We start from the raw sequence: 22,093 nt of genomic DNA, 5'->3' as shown, positions 1-22,093 counted from the left end.
TGCATGTGGCAAAAGACCCAGAATAGCCAACGCAATATTGGAGGAGAACAAATTTGGAAGACTGACTTCAAGACTTCCTCTAAAGGTACAGTAATCAAGCAGTGAGGTATCAGTGAAAGAATGAACAAATACATCATGGGGATGGAACAGAGAGCCCAGAAATAGACCACATAAATGTCATCAACTGATCTTTGACAGAGGAGCAAAGGCAATACAATGGAGCAAAAATAGTCTTCTTAACAAATGGTGCTGGGACAACTGGACATCCATAAGAAATAATGAATCTCAGCACAGACCTTATACCCTTCACAAAAATTAACTCAAAATGGATCACAAACCTAAGTGTAAAATTCTGTGGAACTCCTAAAAGATAACATAGGAGAAATCTAGATGACTTTGGGTTTAACAATGACTTTTTCGATATAACACCAAAGCCACAGTACATGAAAAAAGAGTTGATAAGCAGGACTTCATTAAAATTAAAACTCTCTGCTTTGTGAAAGACACCATCAAGAAAATGAAAAGACAAGCCACAGACTGGGATAAAGTATTTGCCAAAGACATATCTGATAAAGAACTGTTATCCAAAATATACAAAGAACTCTTAAAACTCACTAATAAGAAAACAACCTGATTTAAAAAATGGATCAAAGACTTTAATAGACACCTCATCAAAGAAGATAATACAGTTGGCAAATAAACATATGAAAAGATACTCCCCAACATATATCATTAGGAAGATGAAAATTAAAACAATGAGATACCGTTACATACCTATTAGAATGGCCAAAATCCAGAGCACCGACATCACCAAAAGAAGGAAGGATATGGAGCAACAGGGACTCCTCATTCATTGCTGGTGGGATGCAAAATGGTGCAACCACTTTGGAAGACAGTTTGGTGGTTTCTTACAAAACTAGGCAAACTCTTTCTTTTTTTTAAGATTTTATTTATGTATTTGTCAGAGAGAGAGAGAGAGCGCACAAGCAGGGGGAGTGGCAGGTAGAGGGAGAAGCAAGGCTTCCCAGTGAGTAGGGAGCTCGATGTAGGACTCAGTCCCAGGACCCAGGGATCATGGCCTGAGCTGAAAGCAGACACTTAATTGACTGAGCTACCCAGGCATCCTAACAAGCATACTCTTACCATACAATCCAGTAATCATGCTTTTCGGTATTGACCCGAAGGAGTTGAAAACTTATGTCCGTTCAAAAACTGCCTATGGATGTTGATAGCGGCTTTACTCCAGTTGCCACAACTTGAAAGCGAACAAGATACCCTTGAGTAAGTGAATGGATAAATAAAATGTGGTATATCTATCTAGACAAGGGAATTTTATTCAGCATTAAAAGGAGAGGAGCTATCAAGCCATGAAAAAACCATGGAGGAATGTTAAATGCATATTACTAAGTAAAAGAAGCCAGTTTGAAAAGGCAACTATATGGGATTTTGAAAAAGGCAAAACTATGGAGATAATAAAAAGCTCAGTGGTTGCTTGGGGTTAAGGGAGAGAGAGGGATGCCTAGGCAGAGCACAGATTTTTAGGGTAGTGAAACTACTCTGTGTGATAGCATAATGATGGATTCCTATCATTATACACTTTTCCAGACCCAGAGGATATATAACACGAAGAGTAAACCCTAAAATAAACTGTAGATACTGGGTGATAATGATGTGTCAATGTAGGTTCATGAGTTGTAACAAATATACCACTCTGGTGGGGGTCGTTGATAAGGGTGGGGGGGGGGGGGAAGGCTGTGCTTTTATGTGGGACATGCAGTATATGCAGAATCTCCATACCTTTTGCTGAATTTTTCTGTGAACCTAAAACTACTCTAAAAAGTAAAATCTGTTTTTAAAAAATGCATATAAAAAGCTTTGATCAGGCGCGCCTGGGTGACTTACTTAAGTGTCTGCCTTCGGCTTAGGTCGTGATCCCAGGATCCTGGGATTGAGCAGGGCTCCCTGCTCAGGGGGGTGGTCTGCTTTTCCCCGCTCCCTCTGCCCCTCCCTCTGCTTGTGCTCTCTTGCTCACTCTCTCTCTCAAATGAATAAATAAAATCTTAAAAAAAAAAAAAAGCTTCGATCAGTGTTTGGCATAAAGGAAGCAGTAATTTTAATTGTATTTAGTAATAATTAGATATTGACAGTAAGGCGCATTGGAATAACAGCACAAAATAAATTTTTAAGGTTTGTTTGTTAATTAATTGAGGTTTCTTGCTGACATTGAAGATATAATTTTATTTTATGATTTTTACAGTGCCACCTCTTTGTTTAATATCTGGACCAAGTATGCCCCCCGGCTGCCAGCTGCCTATTACAATGAAAAGCTTCTGAAGGTTGGAGACAGCCTTTGTGAAATGAAAGTAAGTGCCTCTGGAGTAACAAGGGCCTAAATGAAACTTGGCTAATTATTATTATTTGGTTTGATACCATTCCTATTTTACATGATTTGATTTTTTTCTTAGAAAAATATGAATGAATGTTACAAGTTTTAATGAGGCACAGTAACCAAAAAAGTGTTTGTTTTTTAATTTTGTAGTTGAGATTCTCCAGAGGTGAGAAATTCCTGAACGGAAAGACAACTGGCTGGGGTTGGGCAGGCGCATAGCCCCTGGTTAAGGGAGGGTGTGGTAGGTGCCCAACAGGAAATGCTGAGTCATCATGTTCCTACCTCATACAAAGGAGCCCAGACACCACTTCCTGTTGTTTTTCACATGGCTGACCTTGCCCAGTGACAACTTTCATGGGTTCTTGGCCTTGCTGCTGTGTTGTCTGGTTCCCAGTGCCCTGTTTTAATGACTTGCAACTCCTTAATGTTTTGCCATATGTAATTATAGCAGTCATTCCTTACATTCCTTACATGCCATATTTCTTGCTTAGTATTCTATTCCAAACTGAGTTTGTGCCCAACTTCTAGTTCCTATCAATCCCACGTCTGGGATTGCTATGGACTTGTGCCCTTGGTTCAGTAAGACCACACCATAGCTGGGTTTTCAGTTAATGATAATGTAAGTTTTTCCCTTAAGCTCTGGCATAGGCCCAAATTATTCTGAGTTAAATATGAATGTTTGACACATGTAGAATCCTTGGACCAAGAGTTTTTTTTATCCAAAGTGTTTTTAGGCCATTTTCAATGTTTTCTTGGTCTTCAGTTTTTCAGCTTCATTTTCCTCTTCCCTTTCTATTTTCTGGACTTGAATTTATTTTTCTTTTCTTTTTTGGGGGAGGGATTTGAGAGGGAAATTTACCAAATGGAGGATGAGATGTGGAGGAAATTTCAAATGAAGACTGACATAGGAAAGATGATAGGGTTTGAAGCGACGACCAAGAAAGAATTCTTGAGACGTCTTTGGTGCAAAAAGGTGATTTTATTAAAGCATGGGAACAGGATCCATGCACAGAAGGAGCTGCAGTGGGGTCATGAGGAGTGGCCCATTATATACTTTCAAGTTGGGAGGTGGTTAGGGATAGCTTAAGTCTCAAAGGAATTTGGAAGCAAGGTTTCCAGGACCTTGAGGGGGCTAGCTATTGTTGGGCAAAGGTCATTTATTACTGTCTAATAAAACCTTAGTCATGAGACCCTTCAGATATATATCAGTGGGCCATATGCTTGGGGGATGATTGCCAACACATATCATAGGGGGTTTAGAGATAAAGGAGGTTTCCAAAGGAATTTTTATACATTAAAGTAGACTTACAGGATCCTGGTTGGGGGTGGGGGTCAGGATCAGGGATCAGGATTGCCTTTTGCCCTTAGCAAAGTATTAACATTGAGGCAGTTGAGTCCCTAGAGGAATGTCACTCTGCCTGTTTCAAGGACTTATCAATGGGCTGGAGGTAGTAAGGAAATTTAATAATTTTTCTTCTACCTTTGTTTCCCACATGGAAAACGATCTATTGTATGCTACCCAAATTAGAGCATCAGCTTAGCTTCATGTAATTGGACTGTAGTTCTTAGAAACTTAAAAATACAGAAAAACTATAGACAAAAATTTTTTTTCTGTAGGAAAACTATAGAAAACAAACAAAACTGATGAACAAGATCCAACTTGTGAGCTATATTCATGTGAAGTGGAATAACTTTTGACAAGCACTAGAAGAGTGTCACCTCTGTTTTTATGCTTCTCAATATAAGGGGCTGGAGATACACAGCAGTTCAGTGTTGTTTGTGGAGTATTCAGGTGGGTGGAGCGGACATTGGTGGAGGGAGGAGGGAAGAGCATGTTAGAAGTTGATAAAGCAAGTTCATGCTGGGTAGTGGCTAAGGATTCAGAATATTTCAGATAGAAAGGCCCAGATAGGATATTTTAAAATTTACTTAAAGGAACAAAGAAAATATTTTTAATCTACTTTTCATTGCTGAGAAAGTGGGCTGATAAAGGTATTGAGAATACTGGAAATGAACGTGAGTTGTTACTTTGGTTCTAGAATCTCTTTAGTTTTATTTAATTCCAGTAAAGATCATTTTGTTGGAATAGTCCTGTTTTGAACCTAGATTTGAATTCATCATATGAACCAAGTTAGAAAGGAAAAGATTCAGAATCAATTAGTGAACAGTAACAAGTCAATGGAAATAGAAACACAAGTTTGACTGTGGATGCCTCCCAAGGGCCTAGGTAACCCTACAGGCACTAGACACCTAGAGGAGTCGCTTTCCCTGGAGACAGTTGTAGAGGAGGAAGCTGACGAAGGGGTGCAGTTGACTCATATCCACAGTCTTGCTCACCTGCCCCGCCCTGAAACTCCGGGTCAGCTGTGCCCTGTGCACTGCAGAAATGAGCCCTGATTTTGTCATGGAAATAGAAGCATGAATTAGGACTAACAAGAATCCTAACTAACAATAGCTCAGGCTTTTTTTATTTGTCCCGATGCGGCTTCAGAGACTGTTGACAGATGAGAGAGAGAGAGAGAGAGAGAGACAGCGTTTCCTTTCTTCTCCCTTCCTGCCTTCTTTCTCTCTCTCCCTCTTCCCTCCTTTTCTCTCCTCCCTCCCTTCCTCCCACCCCTCCCCCTTCTTTCTTTTTTGGAACTTAGGAGGTATCAGAGAAGCAAGGCTAGTTACGCAACTCATCTGCCTCTCTGAGTAGGTGGATTACCATGACGTGGGGATGATGAATTTCTTGGATTTTGAGTATATATAGGTATTACCACACATACCCTGGTGAGTATTCTCATTATTATGTCATCATTATTCACACCCTGGTGAATATTCTCATCTTTGAGGTTGTGATGGTCTCATCTCACCATAGGCTTGTTGGGAGGAGAATTAATGCAATAATGTATGGGAAACACCCAGTGCGGTGTCTGTCACATAATATGTGTTTAGAAATGCTAGCCATAGTGGTAGTCATAATGTAATGGGGGTAGTAAAAGAGTGTTATAGTAATAATCAACATAGATACTATTAGGAGTAATTTGAATATTACTGAATTTTAATAGTGATAAGCAAAATGATACTTGGAAGATTTCATCAAGTCCTCTTTTTATTTCAGGAATATAAATTGGCCCTTTTACAGTGCTATGGAAGGTATCTTCAGCAGTTCACCATCAATTTTGATGAGAATAAAGCAGACGTGAATCAGTTCAAAACTGCCTTTTTTCCAAAAGGCTTTGGAGACAAAACTGCTGCACATACAGTAAGATGAAAGCAGTAGCTATTTTAGCTACAGTTTATGATTAGCTGTGCAATGTATTCTTATTTGACAGCTTCTAAATGTCTTTCATTTGCTTAGCATGGCATTTGCTTGTGCTATAAGTTGCTTAATAAATGTTTTCAGTGATGGATAAGAAAGTGCACTTATTAGACTTTGTAAAGATGTTTTGGAGATTGTGTCACAATAATCACTCATTCTTCCAGCAGACAGTTATTATTATTATAATAACTAATATTTATCGAGCGCTCTTAGTTTACAGAGTGCTTTGGAAAAGATATTTGATCCTCAATAACTTTATGAATTAGGAACTATTATTACCCTTATTTTACAAATGAGAGAAAGAAAGCTAATGGCACAGTTAGTTAACTAGTGGCTCAGGAGATCAAACATAGATCTTTTTTTTCTTTTTTAAAGATTTTATTTATTTATTTGACAGAGATAGAGACAGCCAGCAAGAGAGGGAACACAAGCAGGAGGAGTGGGAGAGGAAGAAGCAGGCTCATAGCGGAGGAACCTGATTTGGGGCTCGATCCCATAACGCCGGGATCACGCCCTGAGCCGAAGGCAGACGCTTAACCGCTGTGCCACCCAGGCGCCCCAAACATAGATCTTTTAAAGCAAAAATGTGATGCTTTATTTCTAATATACCGGTATTATTATTATGTTAATTGCTACCATTGATTCACGGGTCAAACAGTTGCCAGGTTCTAAGTACTCTTCAGTATGCATTATGTGAATTATCTTCTTGTAGCTTGATTACAGTCCTAGAAGGTGGGTACTGTAATGCCTCTTTTACGGATGAGGAAACAGAGACTAAGAAACCCAACCCACTTAAAGCAATGGGCAGAGCTGGTGTTTGAACCCTAATCATTCTGATTCCAAACTACGTTATTCCAAGCTTGGTGTTTATTCAAGGCTTCGGAAACAGCATACGGTTTACTAGCAGAAAATCTCAAAGCATGTTTGGGGCATATCGAGCAGTTCAATTTGGCTGTACCATAACTACGTGAATAAGAATACCAGGCAATATAAATTGGCATCCCACTGGGAAGAGTACTGAATGAAAAGCTTAGGAGTTTCGACTTTGAAGTCCCCTCCTATGCCACCCTGGTCCACAGCCCCATCTTTTTTTCTTGTACTGTTGCATGATTCCGCTTCCACCCAGCCTCTCTGGCTTAGTACCAGTGCATTTGTGAGCTCCTTCTAGAAAGCTTATATCCTAGATAACTGTGGGGCTCATTCCTCCCTTCCTTTAGGTCTCTTATACGTCATGCTTTCTTTTTCTTTTTATTACTTACTATCACCAGATATATTTTTATTTGTTTATGTTTTTATTGCCTGTCTCCCCTTCTACAATATGAGCTTCATGAGGACAGGCACTACTCTAATCTCTAACCTCTAGTGCCTAGAACAGTGAATCTAGTGCCTAGAACAGAAAACTGCTTTTTTCCCCAAAAGGCTTTGGAGACAAAAGTACTGCACATACAGTAAGATGAAAGCAGTAGCTGTTTTAGCTACAGTTTATGATTAGCCATGGAATGTGTTCTTATTTGACAGTTTCTAAATGTCTTTCGTTTGCTTAGCATGGCATTTGCTTGTGTGCTGTAAGTTGCTTAATAAATGTTTTCAGTAATGGATAAGAAAGTGCACTTATTAAACTTCGTGAAGATGTTTTGGAGGTTGTGTCACAATAATCATGTAATAGATATAACAGTATGTAATAGATGCTCAATAAAGCTTTACGAAATGAATGAATAAGTGAAGTGATATGGTCAGAACTACTAATCTGGAAGTGCTACACTGAATAGATTAGAAGGACAAAGACTAGAGGCAGATGGTAAAGAAATGAAGCCAATGGAAGGGCGTGCCCGCAAGACCATTGTGAAGGGCATGAAAAACTATGAAGGATTTGATATTTTACGTGCTTAAGTTTGCGGTTCTGGCACACTGTTGTTTTTGAATAAATATCTATAAAATAAGTGAGTAAGAGAATGAATGGATTGAAAATGTAGTCCAGTAGGATCTGGACAATGAAGAACTTAGAGGTCTTGAGAAGTTCTGTTAGAGAAATAGATTTTGAAGTTAAATGCATAAAAATCATAGATGAAGTAGTAATAATGTAGAATATACTGGCAATATAGTTTTGTGCAAAGATACTCATTTTATTTAATGATCCCCCTTGTATGTACTGTAGGGAGGCATTGTGGCAGAGTTGGTAAGAATTTGGTTTCTAGACCCAGCCTGCCTGGGTCTGCTGTGCTACTTCCTAGTGATGGGACCCCGGAGAAGTTACGTAATTTCTTTGTGTCTCAGTTTCCTCATCTTTAAAACCAAAATAACAATAAGACTTACCTCAAAGGATTTTTTTTAGGATTGCCAAGATAATAAAAGACTTAGAATATGGCCTGACACTAAAAAGAATATTAGGTTTATCACTATTGGCTTCTAAGAGAGAGCATTTTGAAGATAGCTATTCTAACATGTACATGCACTCAATAAATCTCTTTTTTCTGTGATACCAGTTATATGATGGCTAGAAAGTATACATGTATCTCAGTGGGAAATCTCATGTGGTGGAGGAAGGCCCATTTGTGCCATCGTGTGTGCACTCCTATAGCTTTATCAGTAGTGATGATTCTCTAGCCAAGATCTGTCTTCTGAGATTTATGTCACGAGCATCTCACATTTCACATATCCTAAACTGAACTCGTTCCCTTTCCTCCATAATTGGCACCAGCCGCGCACCCAAGCAGAAATCACTGTAGACCGCTTTCTCTCCCTTACCTCCCACATCTAAATCCCATAGACTCTGGGGCACCTGGGTGCCTCAGTCAGTTAAGTGTCTGTCTTCTGCTTAGGTCTTGATCCCAGGGTCCTGGGATCAGAGCCCTGCACTGGGCTCCCTGCTCAGCGGGAAGTCTGCTTCTCCCTCTGCCCCTTCCCCAGTCGTGCTCTCTCTCTCTCTCTCACTCACATTCTTTCTTTCTCTCAAATAAATCAATAAAATCTTTAAAAAAATTATAAATCCCACTGAGTCAGACAAAACTTAAATCTCTTTTCTGCGGGGTGCCTGGGTGGCACAGTTGGTTGGACATCCGACTCTTGGTTTCGGCTGGGGTTATGGTCTCCAGTCCTGGAATTGAGCCCCATGTCAGGCTCTGCACTCAGTGTGTGGTCTGCATGGGATTCTCTCTCCCCCTCTCCCTCTGCCCCTCCCCCACCCTGCTTTTGAGCACGTGCGCCCGCGCTCATGCTCTCTCTCTCAAATAAACAAATAAATAAATAAATCCTAAAAAATTTTTTTTCTTCCTCTTTATCCCTGATTCCAGCACCCATTTCAGGACCCTGGTATCTCTGGACTACCTTAAAGGGTTTTGATCTCTCCTAGTCTCCCTGCTTGTAGCTCTGTGCCCTATCCTCTGCTTTTCATCTCCCACACTTTTGTGAGAATTAACTTCTAAACTATAAATCAAATCATTTTATTCCACTGCCCTTTGACTTTCTTCTTTGGCTAAAGTCCATATTCCTTGAAATGATGTGGAATGCACTCCATGTTCTGACATGCATCACCTTAATAGCCTAATATCTTTTTTTTAAAAATTATTTTTAAGTAATCTTTACACCAGTGTGAGGCTCAAACTCAACAACCCCGAGATCAAGAGTGGCATGCTCTACCAACTGAGCCAGCTGGGTGCCCCAAAGGTGATTTTTTTGTAGTAATCTCTACACCCAACATGGGGCTGGAACTCATGACTCCAAGATCAATAGTTGAACGCTCTTCCAACTGAGCCAGCCAGGCACCCCTAATCTCTTTATTTTAAGCCTTTTTACCAAAACTTATGAAAGACTTTCAATTCAGTGACCACAGCAACCACTTGAAGCATTCCTAACATTGCATGTGCCTGGAATGCTTTTCCCTTTGCCAAGAGCAGGGACCACATCTTCTTCATCCTTGAGTCCTTATCGCTTAGCAGAGTGTGGTAAATAGAGGTGCGCAACAGACACTTGCTGAATGAATTGTGTAAGTGGTAATGATTGCATCCAGATCAATAAGTTAAAATACTATGAGGAAGGTTTACAAAATGTGATTCAATTCTATATTCTTAGAAATAGAATTTGTATGTTTTTTGGCTTTTGAAATTTTTATGACTAAGGACAAGTAAGCTTAACTAAATGGATTTTTTGAAGAAACCTGTTTTACCACATTTCTTTCCATATGTCTTAGTCCTTGAAGGCTGTTATAACAAAAATCCATAGACTGGACGGTCTGAATGACATTTTTTTCTCTCTGTTCCGGAGGCTGGGAACCACAGGGTTAAGGTGCTAGAAGGTTTGGTTTCTGGTGAGGGCCCACTTCCTGGTTCATAGATGGCTATCTTCTCTCTGTGTCCTCACATGGCAGAAGGCAGTAGGGAGCTCTTTGGGGGTCTCTTTATAAAGGCACTAATCCCATTCATGAAAGCTCCATCTTCATGACAATCTCTTCCTAAAGACCTCACATTCAAATACCATCACACTAGGGATTAGGTTTCAATATATAAATTTGGTGGGGGACACAAACATTCAGTCTATAGCACTATATAATCTATTTAAGCATAATCATTTCTATTTTATTTTTTCACATTTTAAGAAATGCTTTTCTAAGTTGCATAAACCTTATTTATATTCTTATTTATATTTTCCCTGTGTTTCAGTTTCATGCTTTAAGTGGCAAAAATATTTGCAACTATGAGCTGGTCTGTGACAGTGATGTGAACCTGCAGAGTAAAGACTCTGTGACCCAGTGTCTGCACATTTTGTCCTCCTTAAGACTCATCATGCAGGTGGCTTTGCCACAGGAGCACCTTTGCTGGATCATCTTCAATGGTATGTACCAATGTCTTCTGTTTTTCATCATGGCTTTCAGAAAGTTATTTAAATGCCAAGTTCGATTGTAATTCGATTATCTTGGCTAAATGGGTGGTGAGTATTAAGGAGGGCACTTGTGTTGAGCACTGGGTGTTATATGTAAGTGATGAATCACTAAATTCTACTTCTGAAACTAATACTACACTGTATGTTAACTAACTCAAATTTAAATAAAAGTTAAAAAAACCCACAAAAAACCAAAGTACATATCTAAATTCTAAAAAATTTCTTCTAATATAAATAAATAATTTCTTTAAAAAAACCCATTCATTTCATAATAGGATGGTTATGGGGATTTTGTTTTTTTCTTTTAATATTTTTGTTGCATTTCAGTTTGTCCTCCTAAGCAGGGACTTACAACGCATGTCTTTGGGTTTGCTGCTCAAGGGGAGAGTCAGAGACTATGGGGATAGTCAGTTTCAGGTATGAAGAAGTAGAGACCATGGTTAGTAAGTAAATATGAAAAGGATCAAAGGATCACTGCAGGTTAGATTTGTTCTAAGCATCATCCATTTATTGGTCCTTTCCTCAAATACTTTGTCCAGTGATTATTGCTTTCTACTTATCAACCTTCTCCTCCTACTTGCTTTTGAGTGAGGAGCTCTGAGAATGCATGGTATGTATGTGTGTGTAGTGTATTTATATACATATCTACATTGTAGAGATACGCAAATATACATATATACTTTATATTTGTCTTGTGAAATGAATCTTATCTATCAAAATATAGCATCTGCTTTTCTCTTTAAGGAGCTATAATTTAAATTCAATTTAAATTCTTTTTAAGGTTACAGTCAGTCACCTACTATATTAATTTCTGGATAATTTCTTAAAAGGGAAAATGACAGTATGTTCTGTGTGTGTAAGACCAGGACAAAATAACGTGAAAGAAAACATATTGGATTTTCCCTCATCCATGGCAACTGAAAGTACATTTCCTAGCCTTTTCCCTCCTCCTCCCCAAATAATTTTTTTAACATTTTGATTGAAATTAGACCTTACATTTGCTGCCCGAGATAAGCCTGATTTTGGAACAATTTTCAGCCCAGTGACTGTTAAGCTTTTTTGTCTGATCATTCTCAAGAAGATCTGTGATTCCCTGAGTAGCCATTGCCATCCTTCTCCCTGAGTTGCTCACATATCTTGGCAGGGACTGAGCAGGACCAGAGGTTCTGTGCTCAAGAAGGAGTGGTGGCCTGAGGTTTGGGTCCTGCAGTTGGGTCTTGCTTGAGAGGTGGAATAATTCTCCGTCTGCAGTCTTTTTAAGATCACGTGCAAACAATCCTAATATTCTAAAAATCCTAATATTCTAAAAACAAAACAAAACAAAACAATTTCTGCATACCTTTATTTGGTGTGTGCTTTTTTATACATATGGTATCACGCTCTGGATTTTATTCTGTTTCCTAAATATTTTTTTACTCAATACCATGGTTTTAGAACAGAACCAGGTTCCTATATGTAAATCTAGTTCGTTAATTCTGCCTGTTGAATTGTATTCCAGATATCCATACACCCCTCGAGATGGGCACCTGGTTTGCCCTACCTCTATAATTGCACAAATGATTCTGCGATGAATATTCTTACTTGTGTCCTTTTATAATCCTGTATTAGAGTTTTCTGGGATTTACGTCCAGGAATAGGATTGCTGGGTTGTGGAAGACACATATACTTAGTTTTGCTAATTATTGTCCCTGTTTTAATGAACTCATCTCCAAGTTATTAAGTGCCAGACATTGTTTTAAGTGCTAGGGACACAGGAGAGGACAATAGACAAAAACTCTGTTCTCATGCTTACATAATGCTTCAGGGATATGATAAACAAATCAAAATTAAATGGTGTGTCAGATAGTGATGAGTACTAAGGAGAAAAATAAAGCTAAGAAGGGGGTAGGGAGAGCAGAGGTTGGGCTGGGGCTGAGCTGCTATTTTAAACAGAATGGTCAGGGAAGGCCTCACTGAGATGACACATGAGTAACCACCTGACTGAGACATCTGGATATTTGGGGGAAGGGCATTCTGACTGGGGGATTGACAAGTGCAAAGATCTTGTACTTTTTGAAATTTGGAGTTTGAGTAGTGAAAAATAAATTGACCTAGAGTCAATTTATCAAAATGCATTTCACCTTTTCTGTTAGACATTAATACTGATTCTCTTTACTTTTAATTGACTATTACACATCACACTCTTGGTTTCTTAAGATACTTAACCAATTTTGGTTCTTTCACAGACTCGTAACTGGGCGTATGACTGTTGCATCATACCTTACTTTACAACCAACCTGAACCCAACTCATTCAACCCTCACATAGCCAGGTTATTTTGGTGGTGGCCATCTTTGATGAAAAGGAGTCACATGACAAGGCAGTAAACTCATATTAGGGATTTGGTTAAAAATAAAACAAAACAAACTTCCAGAGATATCCCAAGATTGTAAAGATTCAACCTGTGTTCCATTTTATGTCATTTATTCTGTCTGCCAGGCTTCTGCAATAGGAATTTGTGGGCCATTCCAAGATCCTGAATCATCAAAGAAGGATTTGGCTGTAGTCAGGGCATATTAGATCTGGAAAGGTTAAAATCTCATTTTAAAAATACAGAGGGGCCTTGTCATTCTTGAGGGCGGTCTCCTGAGGTCTTCTGAAATTCCCCAGTTCCCGTTACTGACATGTTTATACAGGCTCCTGGCTTACACCTGAATCACATGTTTTGCGGGGAGGCATGAGTTTGCTGTGGGTATCCTTACTTGGTGACTTAAAATAAAGAAACACAGTCAGACAGTTTCATCTTTAAAGATTAAGAGCAGAGGTCAACAAAGCTAATTTGAGATAAGAATGCTGGGCTTGAGCTGTTACTAGCCAAGTGGTTTCTTCCCCAGTGAATCTTACGTGAAATAACTAATGCCATGTCCCAGGAGCAGTCACACTAAGAAGCTGAGTCCTTGAATATTAAGGACCTATTGCATTCTCTATAAAGTTTATGGTGTTGCAAGTGTTTAAAAGTTTATTCAATATTTTTTGTCACTGACTTATGTAATTTATGTTTATTATGCTATGCTTACAAGTATATTTTCATCATGTGATGTGTGTTTTGGAGCAGATGCTGTTTTCTCAGAAGGTTTTAAAATTTAAGTGTGAACATGGATTCGTAATTGTTGAATTTGGATGGTTATGAATTTTAGATCAGATATTTTATAGAAAATATTTAGACTACTTGTCATTATAATTACTTGCTTTTTAAGGCACGTTACCATCTTTGGGGTATGTTTATAGCACGATAACGTCCTTTGTGTATAGAGAGATGTCTGGTGATGTTGTTCCCCACCCCTGCCCCAGCTCTGCCAGTTTTCTAGCCTTCTGTTTTCATTTAATTAATGGCCTGACAAAAAAAAATCATACTTGAGTGGTCTTAAATAGGAGTTGGAAATGCTGTTTTTCGTTGAGTGCTTATAGGACATACCTTAATAAAGGGGTAAATTTTATGAGACTGCAAATAAATAAAATGCAACCTATTATGTGTTTTGATTTTTAAATTATGATGAGTTTCCTTGTTTAGTATTATGCCATTTTGACTAAATATGTATTCTAATCTTATTTGGGGATAAATCTTCAGTTTTCAATCATAAAGAAACCATGGGCACCAATAGCATTTTATATGAATTAATAAAACCACAGGGTATATAAATCATGCTACTTAAATATTCTTTTATTTAATATATTTTAAAACTTATGCTGCCTTTCAAGTGAACATAAAAGATTCCTATGTCACCTTATTTAAAATATGGTCAAATTAGTTCTTTTAATGACTTGGCTGCAAGTTACAAAAAAATTGTAATGGTTATAACTCTTTAGCCATTATCAGACTTTCTCATAAGATCACTTGTTTTAGGAACTATAGACTTAAACTACAGAAATTAGAATATAAAATTTCCATTATTTAGCTGTAAAACATGTTAACAGTCTTTTTCTTCATCCAGGTACCATTTACATTTACACCATTTGCAGAAAACTGATGATCATAGGTCAGTCTTCCAAGGTATGCAATTTACTGACAAAATATCTTGCCCTGTATTTCCTGTTTTTCTCAAGACTTTAGTTAGCATTGAGGGCTGAACAAAGAAAATTAGTGAATTATATAACAAAGTTAGTAAATGTATATTATATAGTTTTACTATTCTTTTACTTTAACATGATCATCTCTAAAAATAAGAAGACAATAAAATATTAATTAAAAAAAGAATTCTTAAAATTAATAGGTGATCTCCAGTGTCCCTCAGTCTTTCAGATTAGTCATGACTTGTCAACTTGATACTGAACATCCCTCTGGTAACTATATCTTTAGGTAGGGTGACCATCCATCGTGGCTTGCTAGGACAGTCCTGGCTTATGTCTGTTGTCCTAGAGTAATTATTAATGGTGCTCCTTTTCGCTCCTTAAAACTGGTTTGGATGACAAACTGGTGAGTCTATTTATGTATGCTGTGGAGTTTGGACTTCACTCTCCTCCAACAGCTTGGACTTTACTTATGGCCCACATGCTAGTTGGGTGAATGTCTACCCAAACGCTGTCCCAGTTATGAGCGAGGGCAAGGGGCCTTTATTTTACAAGAAGATTCATACTTACTAGTACTTACTGCTCAGTTTTAGCTTGAGGAAGTGGCTGACACTTCCCTTCAATGTTGGTAGCAGTTTTGTCTGTAGGAGACCTATTTATTCCGTGTGTCAATGTCCAGTCATTGGCATACAGGTCAAGAAGGGAGAATACACTTCCGTTGAGAGCATGCTTGAATTGTTTCTGGTATCTGAAACATTACTGCTTTATTTATTTATTTTTTTACTGCATGTAAAACCTTATGCTGAATATTCTAACACTCAGTGCAGATCCTTTTTTTTTCTTATTTCCTCAAAATATAGCCTAGTATCTTAACATTTGACAATGCTTAAAAAATAAAAATGGAAGCAAAGATACTTGCATGCTCGATGCATAACATTAATTATGTGTTCTCTCTCTGTTTTGTTCCTCACATTTAAAAGCTCTATTACTGACGTGACTTGAGCAAGCTCTGTGCCAGTGTTTTGAATGTAAATTAAAATGAGGGGAGATTGTCTCATGAATAATGTAAATGTGGCCTACACACTATTCCAACAATTCTACATTCAGTTCCAGATGATTTCCTGAAGAGAATTTGCATACTCCTGTTGCACTTGCTGTAGCCAACAACTACTGCTGCACAGAGCCATCATAGTTTGGTCTGCTACAGCATTTATCTGCCAAAGCCTTGAAGGGCAGAGATATCTGTGCCAAAATTTAACTGTTAGTGTTTGTGCTTATTAATGCTGAGAGAATTTTAGTTTAATGTGATAGTCATGTTAAAATAACTTCTTATTTAGATCCTACATAAGACATCTCCTCTCTCCCTTATTGAACTTGAGCTTTTGTCTGACAAAATAAGGGCTGAAGGAGGATAGTTCTATGGTCCCAGTCCTGTGGGATAGCAGTGGGGGGAGTGAGTGATGCAAGAATTTTGGGGTGGTGGGTGGTTGTACAGTTGGCACTTGAAGATTGGAATGAGATTCTTTCAGTTCGTTTACTCTAATAAATTTCAAGGAAATTAATAGTTTTCACCCAGGGATTCCCAAGCCCTCAGCTGGTGAGTTGATTCCTGAGCTGAGGCTATAAATGAACTTGATGGGTCCATTTAATGGGGACAAGCCCTTGGAGGTCCAGCCACATCTGAGCACTTCTGGGTATGAGGGATCCCGATCCTGTAGCAGTTTTAGAATTTGAGTCTGTTGTAGCATACAATAGAAAGAGAAACAGACATAGGATCCTCGGGCATTTCCTGGTGTCATCCTAGAGCAATCTAAATTCGTATTCCTACAGGATCTAGACATAATTGCTACCATTTGTTATTATTGTTGAGTCCCTACTATATATTAGGTATTGTGTGAAGGGCTTTGCATATCTAATGCTCAGTATAGCCTTATGAGGTGGGCACTAACATCATTATCATCATTTGTTGAAAGAATGCCTACCAATTATCAGGTATGCTGCTAAGCACTTTCTTCACATATTATCTCATTAATCCTCATACCACCACTTTGAGAAAGGTGCTATTATTACCTTCATCTTAAGGATGAGGAAGCTGAGGCTCAATGTCTCACAGAGAGGTGTGGTTGAGGCCAATGCTACACTGTACTGCCTCTCAACACCAGTAGAGTAATGCATGCCTGTTGACTAAATTTAATCCTGTCATGACCCATCCTATTTGGTTCACCTACTCAAATGGAGGAGCCATGTAGGAAGGTTAATAGTTTTTGACATGACTCTATTTCTGAAGATGTCTTGAAGATCAGGGCTGACCAGGGACTTTTCCCCAGATGGAAACACTTACCTTCGTGCTCAGACAGGTCACCAGCATAACCTTAGGGAGTGGAGGGAGGCCAGATTTCTGAAGCCTCTTTTCCTAAAGACATATGACAACTTGTCTTTCACTTATGGTTTAATCTGTAGTTTCTTCTGAGGCATTTAAAACTAGTATGGTACTCAGCAAACATTAGAAAATATGGTAGAATCTATTCATTCTTAAAAAAAAGTTGATTTCTGTTTCATTTTACTATAGCACTGAAATAGTTTAGTAAAATTTTGTGGCTTGAACAATTATTGTCAAATTATTCCATGTACCATTACATAAACTTCAAATCCAAACTTGGAAATGCCTCTCAGTGTTGTTTTCAGCCTACGAGCTGACATGAATGATGCTGCAGTGCCATCCCGTGGCCGAGCTGACTAACCGTGTGTGTGTCCCCTACTCAACACCTGAGTCATGCTCTTGCTGGGCTCTTACAACTGGGTTTTTCAAAAATTTTTTCCCCTATGAAGACAACAGTTAACTGAAATCCTATCACCTTTTTTTTTTTTTTTTTTTAATTAATAGAAATTGTTCTTCCAAGCTTTTAGGGGCAAGAAAAAAGGGTACAAATTAAGATTTGTTTTGTTGTGTTGTTGTTGTTGTTTTATTTATTTTTTTTTTTATTTTTTTATTTTTTTTAAAGATTTATTTATTTATTTGACAGAGACAGCCAGCGAGAGAGGGAACACAGCAGGGAGAGTGGGAGAGGAAGAAGCAGGCTCCCAGCGGAGGAGCCCGATGTGGGACTCGATCCCGGAACGCCAGGATCACGCCCTGAGTCAAAGGCAGACGCTTTAACGACTGCGCCACCCAGGCGCCCCAAGTTGTTGTTGTTTTAGAAATGGCTTTTTCATCTTTAAACCTGATGGGTTTTCAGATCCCTAAGTGGAATGATGGGTTTTCAGACCCCCCCTCCCCTTTGTCAAGGCTTCCTCATGTAGTGGAAAGAATGCTGCTGTACTTGGGAGTCCAAAGTATTCCAGCCCCTGCTCTGTTGCTTACAAGCAGTTTAGCCTCTAGGAGTTAGATTGGGTTACATTTAGGTCCCTTCTGGCACTAAAATATGTGATTGGGGTCTTTTATTCTAAGTCTGAATATGAACCTAAATATAATACAAGCAATTGGTGACTAAAGCTGTTTTTATTTTGAAATGTGAAATTTCTAATATTAGGGATCCCAAGGGGTTTTGAAAAGATATGTGAATTTAAAGGGGGAAAATTTATACACAGTTTGGTCCTATACCCCCACAAAAATCTATGATAGGATTTTTGTGTGACAAAGGTGAGAAAACTCTTTTGGATGACTGTTGATTCCACCTCAGTTCACAGTGCGGCAAGTTTAGCAAACAACAACAACAACAACAACAACAACAACAGCAGCAATAAAGTAGCCCTGGGCCCACTTAGTAAAGATGTAGTATCCAGAACCAGGGACTGAAAGTTTCATTTTACTGAGGAGAAGTCAGGCATTCTAAAGGACATTGGCAACCTGGAGCAAAACCGCAGGAGACTAACCATGATGGAGAAGGGAAGTGCAGTCCTGGGAGATGTAAAAGCACCTAGGGATGTTTATCTTGGAGAGAGAGATGGGGGAGAAGACAGGATGCATAGGTGTTTTACGATTTGTGGAAGGCTGTATGTTGGAAGTGGGCTTGGGGTGGTTTTGTGCTATTCCAGAAGGCATAACTAGGACCAATGCACTGGAGGTATATCAAGGTGGATTTCATTTCAGATTAAGGAAGCACTTTTCATGTTTTAGAATTGTCTCCTGATGCCACGTGTCATGTTCCTTGTTACTAGAGGTGAGAACTCTTGGACAGGGAAAGTATAGGATCTGTGGTGATGGTGCCAGTGATACTGGTGGGGATGAACTGAGATTGACTTTCAGCCCGTGGATTCTATGATTACTTGACATGGTTTCATATTTAGCACCATTAACTGGAGCTTTGTAATGAAGGTCAGTCAGTCAACACATATTTATGTAATATTTACCATGAGATGCCAGATAGTTTGAGGAGATGGGGATATGGTGGTGCACAGGACAGACAGAGTCCCTTTCCTAAGTGACTTTACGTTCTGGTGGGATGAGCTTAGTTGTTAGCAAAGAATATTACAATTCTGTGTCAAACTCTGCTTTACTTCCAGCACTCTCTTTTCCTCCAGAATCAAAACTAACTAGACAGCGGAGAATTCTGGCCTTTCAGGTTTCTTTCTCTTAGATGAGAAAGCTGAGCTGCTTGCACATGTGTTGTATGTACTGTCTTTGAAGGCTCCAGAGATGGTAATAGGGTCTGAATGTTATCAGTGTTTTATCTATCTTTACTATTAATGCTACGTCTGTCTGGTGGGTTTGCTTTCTGCATATGAAGCTCCTGGATCATTTTGATGATTTGCCTTTTCAAGAGTTGACTATTACAGACATATTTTTTCCTTAATTACTTCCTCAATTATTGAAGGCCAAATTTGTTATTGGAAGAAGGACTTTATTCTGTTGTCCAAGTTTATTATCATTATTTTCTTGAGAATCTCAAAGACTTGTTAGCTCTCCTGTGTTGGTTCTGCTGACTTTAAGTTGTCCACTGAATTAATTTAATAGCACTTGGGGATATCTGCTATGTACCTGGGACCCTTTCAGGTGCTGGTGACATAATAACAAAGCACCATTCTTGTTTTCAAAGAGATTAGAGTCTAGCTTTGGAATCACACCCATGTGAGCATATTAATGGAATTGGATGTAACGTAGATATGATGGTATAGAAACATATATGTAAATTACCTGCTACATTGCTGTGGAGACTTGAAAGATATTAATAAAAACCATCTGAGTTCAGAGCACTTTAGGAGCTAAGAAGGAAGACATTCTAAAATAACTAACTTGAGGGGCGCCTGGGTGGCACAGCAGTTAAGCATCTGCCTTCGGCTCAGGGCGTGATCCCGGCGTTATGGGATCGGGCCCCACATCAGGCTCCTCCGCTATGAGCCTGCTTCTTCCTCTCCCACTCCCCCTGCTTGTGTTCCCTCTCTCGCTGGCTGTCTCTATCTCTGTCAAATAAATCAATAAAATCTTTAACAAAATAAAATAAAATAAAATAACTAACTTGAGATTTTGAGTTCTTGAAATTATTCCTTTACTTTTTAAATGCTTGTTTTCTCTTGACTCACTATTTATGGTATTTTTGGTTTAAGCAGTCAGCAACTTGTGCTCACAACTTATAATTTGGTTATATTAGATAGAAATCATCCTGTTAGCTTAAAATGAAAATACATTCAAGTGTGCTCTTTCTCCCTCAGGCCTTAGAGTACCTCCTGTGGGCCAGCACGTGCATGGAGCTCTCCGTGCCGCTCCTGTCTGTCAGGTACTTGACATGGAGAGCTACTCTTTACACTGCCGTCTGCCAGTGCTACTATGACTGCCAAGCTGGCATTCATGGAGAGGTGGGCCGCTTTTCATTCTTAGGATTCCAGTATTAAAAATACAAGTTATTCGCATTTTCTTCTTCAGATGCCCAGCAACACAAACAAAAATGACAAACGAAACCCAAAGAATTGCACTGGCGCAAAGATACAAGTCCCAGGGTTTATTTGCAGAAATGTGCTTGGCTTCTCCATTCTGTTGATCTCTTGTTCTACATTCTGCTCTCTCCTTTCTTCTCCGTTCACTTCCACCTCCCTGCCCCTTTTCTGAACAAGATTTCGGATATCTGACCTCCTCATTGGATGCTTGGATACAAGTCACTTTCCTTCCTTGTTTAGTTTTATATTCCATTCCCCCTGCAGTCCCTTTGTCTTGCTTTTCTCTGCTTCCTGCTGCCATTTGTTTAACACACTTTATTTCTTGTTTTTCTTCTTTTCCTGTGTATCTCTTAGACTGAATACTTGAAATGTAACTTAACTGTTAGGGGTTTCTATTAGCATATATGGTTCCTCTGTGTCAGTGAAAAAAGGCGCCCTCTCTACAGTACGTGGCACCTGGCTTGTCAGTGGATGAGGGCTTGGTGAGAATCAGAAGCAGGTGCCCCTTCTGTTAGGCCAGCACATCCCTGCACACCAGAGTGCATGGTCTGGGGAGTGCAGTGGGGGCTGGATTGCCACTGCTGCTCAACCTTTTGGCTGGAAGTCTTATGCAGGACAGAGCCTTCACAGTTGTACAGATCTTTTCGTATCCTGTTCGCAACCATCAGGCCGGTTAGCGGCTTCTTTACATTTAATGTTCCCACTCAACTACTTCTGAAGGGTTGGATGGTAGTGGCTCATCTTGAATAGCATAATACGACCCTTGGGGGGTACATTTTCTAGCCCAGGGTACATTCTAGAGACTACTCACCATGCATGTACAGTTAGTTATAGTGTACTAGTGGTGGCATGTTTCTGTCGCTATTAAAATTGTCAGGGCATGGAACATATACACAATTTGGCCTAGTTGATTCCTACTGGAATTCTTCCTTATTGGAAAATTTAACCCTTCATGTATTTATTATGTCTAGAAGCATCTTCATGAAAAATTATAAATTATAAATTACCATTCAAAGAAATGGTAAAATAAATGATGTAAATTGATCTATAGAGAATCATAATCATGGTGATCTGATTAAGTAAGCAGGTCTCCTTCCTTCCTTCCATCCATCCATCCATCCATCCATCCATCCATCCATCCTTTTTGTCCTCAGATATTAGTAAATACTTCCTATATGCTGGGTATTAGAGATACAAAAATATGTAAGACCCTATGAGGACCTCACAATTTAGTGGGCAAAGTGAACAGTTGACTAGATAGTACAGGATGCTTTGGTAAGAAGGTCAGTTCGTGGAGGGGTGTGTGTGTGTGCATGCGTGCGTGCATGCACACGTGTGTGCAATGCCAGATAAGTGATCATCTGTATGAAGCTGCAGAATTTGGCTTTTCTTACTCTTTTGATTTTCTTGATTCATAAAGTTAGCGTATCTGACAGCTTATTAACTTTAGACCTGCAGAATTTTGGGATGCTTGTAGGAAATGATCGATGGGATAGTTACAGTGTTATAAGGAGTTAGCATCAACCTAGAGTTTAATTCACCAATTAAATCAAATATCTGGGAGAATAAAACATGCTGTCTTGATACATTTTTAATCACTATACTCTC

General features: G+C 39.0%; 1 protein-coding gene across 2 annotated transcripts in view; it reads left to right on the top strand.

The window, feature by feature from the left end:
- CFAP54 (cilia and flagella associated protein 54) overlaps window positions 1-22,093 on the top strand; it is a 293,191-nt gene that overhangs the window by 6,103 nt on the left and 264,995 nt on the right. For both annotated transcript variants that reach the window (XM_057316516.1, XM_044384508.3), the window contains exons 2-6: window positions 2,258-2,363; window positions 5,493-5,636; window positions 10,349-10,520; window positions 14,539-14,597; window positions 20,264-20,407. In XM_057316516.1, coding sequence (XP_057172499.1) covers window positions 2,258-2,363; window positions 5,493-5,636; window positions 10,349-10,520; window positions 14,539-14,597; window positions 20,264-20,407 — 625 coding nt within the window. The remainder of the gene's footprint in view (window positions 1-2,257; window positions 2,364-5,492; window positions 5,637-10,348; window positions 10,521-14,538; window positions 14,598-20,263; window positions 20,408-22,093) is intronic.

This window comes from Ursus arctos, unplaced genomic scaffold (genome assembly GCF_023065955.2).
Source record: "Ursus arctos isolate Adak ecotype North America unplaced genomic scaffold, UrsArc2.0 scaffold_21, whole genome shotgun sequence".
Taxonomy (NCBI): domain Eukaryota; kingdom Metazoa; phylum Chordata; class Mammalia; order Carnivora; family Ursidae; genus Ursus; species Ursus arctos.
This window is presented reverse-complemented; position numbering and strand designations above follow the sequence as displayed.